This window comes from Triticum urartu, chromosome 3A (assembly GCF_056163025.1).
Source record: "Triticum urartu cultivar PI428250 chromosome 3A, HENAU_Tu73, whole genome shotgun sequence".
In the NCBI taxonomy this organism is placed as follows: Eukaryota; Viridiplantae; Streptophyta; class Magnoliopsida; order Poales; family Poaceae; genus Triticum; species Triticum urartu.
The window spans coordinates 485,043,963-485,051,675 of record NC_141875.1 but is presented as its reverse complement, the minus strand read 5'-3'; the positions used below and the strand labels follow the sequence as shown (position 1 = coordinate 485,051,675).

At 46.0% G+C, this 7,713-nt stretch overlaps 1 protein-coding gene across 1 annotated transcript; it reads right to left on the bottom strand.

Moving 5' to 3' along the window:
• Positions 1–225: 225 nt before the first annotated feature.
• Positions 226–3,242, bottom strand: LOC125544524 (protein DETOXIFICATION 12-like). Its single transcript, XM_048708247.2, has 7 exons — positions 2,833–3,242; positions 1,601–2,145; positions 1,415–1,501; positions 1,264–1,320; positions 922–1,160; positions 588–793; positions 226–484 (listed from the first exon to the last, which is right to left on the bottom strand). Exons 1-7 carry the CDS (start codon positions 3,076–3,078, stop codon positions 413–415), a joined length of 1,452 nt encoding a protein of 483 aa, XP_048564204.2. The 5' UTR covers positions 3,079–3,242; the 3' UTR covers positions 226–412.
• Positions 3,243–7,713: the final 4,471 nt, after the last annotated feature.

Below are 7,713 nucleotides of genomic sequence, written 5' to 3'. Positions count from 1 at the left end.
TAATAATAAAGATTAATAGTAGAGACGAGATGCGACTGTTAAGGCCCCGTTCGTAATCTCTCTGCTCCTCCACTCCGCGGAGTTGGTGGAGCTCGGTCTTCACAGCTCCATTAAAGTGAGGTCCGCTCCGGGAGTAGAGTTAAGAGAGCGGAGAGGAACCGAACGCTTCCTAAGTCTTGAGCTATCCGGCATGGACCCTCTGTGTCTGTCCGAGTCGAGCAAAACTAAGAGGAAACGTGAACCAGGGGATTTCAAAAACGAGCTTCACCAACATTTCGCCGTGGACACCAAACAAGTAAAGATGGAGAAAAGGAGAGCGGTTTAAGTCCTCTTCCTCCTCTACAATTACATTGTCACTTCAGAGAGAAACCACAGCGATGGGATGCGTGTCCCCTACAAAATTGCAGCGTAACTATTCCAGCAGAGATCTCGACTCAGACTCCATTGCCTTCTCACTGAGCGATCTCTCCCTAGCTTCGTCAGCCTGCATAATACAAAAAATGCAACGGACCGTGAGATTGTGTATCGGACCGTTCGTTTTCACGTATGATTTTTATATAGGTGTAAGTGGGTTCAGAGGAACAAACCATCTTCCGCCAGTTGGTGAAAAACGTGATGGCGGAGAGGAGCGTGGTCTGCGAGATGGATCCGCAGACGACGCCCATCCAAAGCCCCTTTGCCCCCATCTTGAGCACAAAACCGAGAATCAACGCCATGGGGATCCCGAGCAGGTAGAAGGAGCCGAGGTTGACGTACGCGCCCACGTGCTGCCATCCGCATCCTCGAGCCACGCCTGCGGAAGAACGTACAGATGTTAGTAACAATATAAGAGTAGTAAATTTCAAAAACAATATAAGAGTAGTACATTTTGTTGGAAACGATGGACAACTTGAAAGGTTATGCAGAAGAGATGAATGTGACCTGAGAGAACCCCTTGCAGGCCATCGGTGACCACGGTGATGCAGACAAGGGGAACCATGGCGGCGACGGCAGATGCGACCTCCTCCTCGCTGCTGTAAGCGCGGCCCAGGAGGCGCCGTGACAGCAAGAGAGCTCCACTGACGATCACCGCCTCTGTCACCGCGACTGACATCACGACACGGACCGCCGATCGAGCTCCTTCGGGGTTCCCAGCACCCAATTCGTTTGCTACTCGCGTGCTGTTCATTAAAAAAAAGTTACAGAGTTAATTACCGGACTGAAATTATTTCCATGTGGTGAAAAAACATCGGCCATGTATTTAACTGCCTTGAGAGATCGTACCTTCCAGCAGCTCCAAGTCCATAAGGTATAGTAAAGAGCAATGTGATGCTCGTGAGGCTTTGAAAATAATGACAGTAAAAAAATGTAAGTTCAGCGTCATTGTGTAAGAAGATTTAACCCACGTAAAACTGAGATCATTTGGTAGTGGTACCATATTGAGAGCACCGAGGTTTGAAGCTCCGGGTTGGGCAGAAGCCCCGACATGAGAATAAGGAGCTCAAATGACCACCACTCAAGACTGAAAACAAATGTAAACATTACATGATTAGCCACATAAAATAAAACTGAAAAATGCAAAGTTAATTTTCATTTCCAATTACTAGGTTCAAGTGGTTACCATATCATGAGGGCAGAGGGCAGAGCCAGGCGCAGGAACACCCCCACCCCCCTGCAGGCCTTGATGGTCGGCGGCGTGCGCGTCTCCTTGCAGGAGCTCGACATCACAATGTAGGCGACGAGCATGGCCACATTGAGCCAGTATGACACGCTGATGGCCAGGGCGGCGCCGGTGTACCCCATCCCGGTCCTGAACACCATGACCCAGCAGAGCGGGACGTGGAGCGCCAGCGTCGCCACGGACGACAGGAGCAGCGGCGTGGTGAGGCTCTGCGACTGCAGGAACTTGGTGATGGGCTGGATCACCGCGTTGGCGAAGAGCCCCGGGATGAGCCACACGATGTACCGCCCGGCCCCGTGCGCGATCAGGGGGTCCTGCCCGATCAGCGCCAGGATCTTGCCCATGAACGCCCACAGGAGCGAGAGCGGGACACACACCACCAGGAGGGTGACGATGGCTCGGTACGTGTGGAGCCCCAGAGTGTGGTACTGCCTCGCGCCGTAGGCCTGGCCGCACAGCGTCTCCAGCGCGCTCGCCATGCCGATCTGTTTCACGAATTTGTTCAGTGACATACCAACTTGATGCTGATCACTGAAAAGCGACCGTGGAGGAAATTTAGGCTGACAAAATGGTGCAAAATCCATTATTGCAGAAAGAAAAAGATATAGTTTGAACGGTTCTTCAGAATTGACTACAGTACTATACTTTGATGGCTGCGGAATACTTTTCCTGCGGCGTCACACTGTCGTTATCGGACTAGTTGATACTACAAGGAAATAATACCACTTTCGACCAATCAGGAATCTGATGGCATGGCGCCCACAAGTTCAGTCTCTCGCTAGTCTCAATAATTCCCAGTTAGAAAAACACAAAGTCACATGCTCATCCAACTGCAGTGGTAATATACTACTCTAAAGTCCTAGCCCAATGGGAATAAAGAACACGTGAGCTAGTCTCGTTTTCCCTTGTCTGTATTTCAACAAAGATGGAAAAAATCCTGGGAGCAATCTCGATGAGCCAAGAACACACCATGACAGTCGGCAAATCGCAATGGGCGAGCAGAGCAGAGGAACGCGCGGCGTGCAACAGGGGGAAATCAAGCTGGATGCCTGGCTATCACCAGGCGAATGGAAACTGAAGGGGGGTAAACGAGAGGCCGTAAACGGAATGGAATATGCGGAAGGAGGAAAGGGGGGAGGGGAGGGGAGAGTGGAGATAAGTGGTGTGCGTACGAGGAGGCTGAAGCCGGAGACGGAGGCGAGGGAGGTGGCGATGGCGGCGGAGGAGAGCGGGAGGACGCCGGGGAGGTGGCCGACCATCATGTTGGAGGACACCTGCACCGCGTACTGCGACAGGCTCACCGCCACCATCGGCAGCGCCAGGTACGCCAGCTTCCCGGCCTCGCTCCGCCAGCGCCCCGCCCCCTCCTCGGCGGCGTCCCCCTGGTCCTTACGCGGCAGCAGAGGCGCCTCCGCCATCGCGCGCGGGGTGCGCTCGAGGTGGATGATCGAACGAGCTCGGGAGGCGGTCGGAGCGCTGTGTGCCCGTGCGGTCGCGGCCTGGCCCTCCTGCTGAGTTATTACTGGACCGCGCGCGCTGCGTGGGTATTAGTAATGTGTTTGCTCTGGACCGCTGCCTCCGCACGGCGCCGAGTCGTGGCCGCCGTCGTGGTCGTGACGGCACATCAGGTTAAAAATCATGGCGCTCTGAGCATATATAACGTGGATCCTGTGCATGCCGGTCCAGGTCCAAGGTCTGTGCTGGAAAAAAATTGGAAACTGTGGAAGGGCTCCGCGTGGCATTCAGCACTGCGGTGTACGTAAGGATGTCGACGATAGAACGAGTCTTCTACCCATCGCTATGCTATCTTTTGTGATGCCCACTTCAACCCCCACGAACAAGGCCTTAAGTTCCTTTCCTCTTTTCTCTGAAGCCAAGGCTCATACTACTAATTTGGTCCACTTACGAGCCTAGCTGACCGAGTGAATTTATTCATACACTATGCTACCTAATTTTAAGGCCTTATATTCAATTGAGGTCTCCAAGCTCAAACTGGGTCACACGATTCTTAAAAAGCTCTCTTATTCAATTCTTTTAATTATCCATCATACTTTCTAATTTTGAAGCTTTTCTGATTAATTCAATTTTGAATTTGGTTCATGATTTTAACCTGGTCAACGATTTATTAAATTAATCGGCAGCAACCAATCTATGAACACATATCAATGCCGCACACCCCTTCACCACTCAGGAAAAAGTGCCACATGTGATGTTGTAGCATCAAAATAGTACATGCGGGAACCAACGCAAAAAAATTTCTCACTTAAGTATAAGTTAATTAGCGGATAACACAAAACCACACTACAAAAGGCCCACCAAAACACGGTATTATAAATAAAAAGAAGCATACCCCACCATCTCCCCCACTTGCCAAATCAAATACTCCATCAGTTTCAAAATATAAGGTGTATTAGTTTTTTGAAAGTCAAATTTCATTAACTTTGACCAAGTTCAGAGCCAAAAATACCGACATCCATAATACAAAATAAATAGGACATGAAAATTCATTTCATGATGAATCTAATGATATCGATTTGATATTATGGATATTGATATATTTCTCCACTAACTTGGTCAGACTTAAAGAGATTTGACTTTTCTAATAACTAATACACCTTATATTGAGTAAAAAATATGTGTGTATTACTTTTTTGAAAAGTCACTTTTTTTTATTTTGGCCAAGTTCAAAGCCAAAAATATTGATATCCACAATACTAAATAAATAAATATGAAATTCATTTCATGATGAATGTAATGATACCGATTTTATATTACGAATGTTGATATATTTCTCTACAAATTTGGTCAATCTTAATGAGGTTTGACTCCTCAAAGAACTAATACACCTCATATTCTGAAATAGAGGGTGTGAAATTTTTATGAAAACACAACAATGCCAAGGACGCAAGAAAGCGCGCCCAACCCTTGTAGAATTTGTATGATTAGAGAACTCGAAAAGCCATTGGTATTGCAAGCCCTCTTTTGGGAGTTGGAGGGAGTGCACAAGAAGAACCATATAAAATATTTGGCAAGATGAGTCTAATGCATACATACTAGTGGCTGGGGCGTCATCGTGTGGCGCCGCTTGAGGAATGGTTATGTGTTGCGATTTTTTCTCGGGACATTAGGCTACTTTCTTTTGTCCTCGGTCTCAGTCTAGGGCAATTTGAGTTAGCAATGGTAGGTTTTTTAGGGGATTAGCAATGGTAGTTGATATATATATATATAACATTAGGATCTGAGCACCTCGTATTAGTAGATAAAATACATTAACCAAGAACAAAATAAGGTCATATGTGTAGACATACAGATACTATGTTACAGAAGTTCAGAACCATGCTTGATCAACCATATCCACGAACTGAATTCAGTTACATGCTAATGCAGTTAAAAATCTCATGAGAGATTCATCTGGCCTCTTTTCACTTCCAACAACAATCACAAGTGTACTATGTAATAAGATTCACCATTGTATTATTCATCTAGTATTCGTCATACACTCATATCCCCCAAAAAGGAATACAATTCTTTTTTATCTCCTGCTACAACAACCTTCGATCAAGCCTGGAAATATCCCCATATCTAATGAAGAGATCATCAGTGCCACACTTTAGTTCAACTACCTGTTTGTAAGCTATACAAATATAATCAAGTCCAACAATCAAAATGTAGATTACAAAAACAATGGTATAAAATGATAAGCACATATAGAATAAAATGTACTGTCAATGTAAGCTTAAATTACAAAGAAAACAATGTTGTATGAGAGAAAAGTGTTTAGCATAGTGACAACAGAATTAGCTCACCCCTTCATACTGATGTATACCAGAGATGGTCAGTGCCGTAAGCTAATCTTCTTTATAGTTCTTTTTTTGTGGATTTTTTGGTGTCCTTTTACAACCCGAATCAGTTAATATGGGATGGACACATGGGATTACTGGGATATGGCGGAGTACGAGTGTAGCGACCCGACCTCAAACGGTCAAGTCTCTGTGCTTCAGTGTCATCCCTGGATCGGTAATGCTGACACACATAGTACTCGAAGGATTTATAACAGAGTAGCAATCACACACTTATTACATCGGATGTCTCAAAAGAGATCTTATTACAATAAATATGGCTTAAGGCCATCTAATACGATAACAGCGGAAGGCTTGGAAGATAAAGTGAGTCCATCAACTCCAACGGCATACCTGAGCTGCACGGCAACGACCTAACGAACCTTACTCCTCGTCTGAAAAGTCTGCAACATAATATGTTGCAGCCCGAAAACGGGTTAGCACATGGAATATGCCGGCAAAGTAACACAGTAGAGAAAGAACATAATAATGCTCTCACTACATGCATATTTGGCTGGTGGAAAGCTCTATGGTTACAGTTTTGCGAAAAGCAATTTTTTCCCTACAACAAAGGAATAGATTTTAAATTTACTATCATGGTAGTTGAAACATCATTGAGAAGGTTCCTCCAACTCAATCCCAATTAAAGTGATTAACAACCCAACAATATTAATTAAGAGTGATGAGATACTTAAGATACTCCAAGTACTAGATACTCAAGATTGTCCATAACCGGGGACACGGCTAACCATGATTAGTTTGTACACTCTGCAGAGGTTTGCGCATTTTTCCCCACAAGACTCGATCGCCTCCGTTGGATTTCTCGCACTAAATGGTGTTTGAGAAACGGATGACCGAGACACAGTCTTTCAGAAACATTAACTCTCTACTCCGGACAGACCATACCAAACCTACATCCCTCTACTTGCTGATCTGCATCTTCAAGAGCTTCACGTAACTTACTCAACTATGCTAGAGCCCATAATAGCTTATGGCTGCACACGGAAGTTTCTAGCATGAATAATCTCAGTTCCCTTTGAGTCTGGGTGGCGGTCCATAGGAAAATCACACGGGTACTCCGGGATTTCCAAAAATACAGGCAACACTGGGTACTCCAGGTGCCTCAATCCACCCAGATGTGTATTTAAGTTGCCACCTTAAGTTAAACCATTAATTATCAATCTGACATCTGTCATGGATTTCACTCACCCAAACCACGTCTACGAGCATAGCATAGAAGTATAAGCAACGCGTAGAAGTAACTCCCAAGGGTTTGAATGTAACAGGGCAATAGGTTCTACCTCATCAACTACTTCCCAACCCACAAGTTAATGACATCCTAATCATGCAATGTTTGAGGATTGGAACTAATGCATAAAAACTGGGTGATAAAGGGATATGATCAAAGTGTTACTTGCCTTGCTGACGATCATCGTAACCTAGAGACTCCAAATAACACGCTTCGCACTCCGGGAATTCTATCGCAAACAAACAATAGCATACATAAGCAACACTCAAAGAAGCACGGGTAAAACTCAAATAATAAGATCTAACCGGAAAGTTCAACCTAAGAACTCCGGTTTGCAAAAAGAATCAAATCAAACGGAGTAACGAAACTCAAACGGCGAAGGAAACAAGATCCGTTTACTAATCTGAACTAAGTTCAAATTTTATAGTACCAAAATCTTGTTCAAGTTGGTTAAACGGAAAGAGGGTCTCGAGATGAAGATCTAGGCGCTTGAATCGCCTGATTCCGACTAACGAGCGAAAAGATAAACCGAAACAAAAATCGGATCAGAAATCGCAATCGAGAATAATCGCGGAAAAAAATCCGATAAAAGAAAACTGACGAACAGGCTAACGAATGAGCGTTCGTTATCTATAACTAACGAGCGAGAACAGTTCGTTGAAATGAACGTACAGACGAACATCCGCTAAATTGAAAAACTGGAAAAACCGGCGAACCGATCTAAAAAAATGAACTAGGGTTTTCTAAAAAAACCGAAACGGTTTAAAAAAAACCGGGCGGCGGCGAATCGGCGCGGTACCTCCGGCGAGGCGGCTCCGGTGAGGCGGGGCTCAGGCGACGGGTTTGCGGAGCGGCGGGGTGGCTCGGCGGCGCAGGGCGGCGAAGCGGCGCGGCTGCGAGGCGCGGGCGGCGAGAGGGGGCGGGGCGGCGGCTATATAAAGGGGGTGGGGCGGCGGCTTGCTTGG

What these genes read in the sequence shown, in the direction of transcription:
- LOC125544524 (XM_048708247.2), bottom strand. Translation starts at nt 3,078, where the DNA reads ATGGCGGAGGCGCCTCTGCTGCCGCGTAAGGACCAGGGGGACGCCGCC. An exon ending in CCCTCTGCCCTCATGATATG is followed by an intron (nt 1,502 to 1,600) that starts GTAACCACTTGA and finishes ATTTGTTTTCAG; the next exon opens with TCTTGAGTGGTGGTCATTTG. An exon ending in ACCTCGGTGCTCTCAATATG is followed by an intron (nt 1,321 to 1,414) that starts GTACCACTACCA and finishes TTATTTTCAAAG; the next exon opens with CCTCACGAGCATCACATTGC.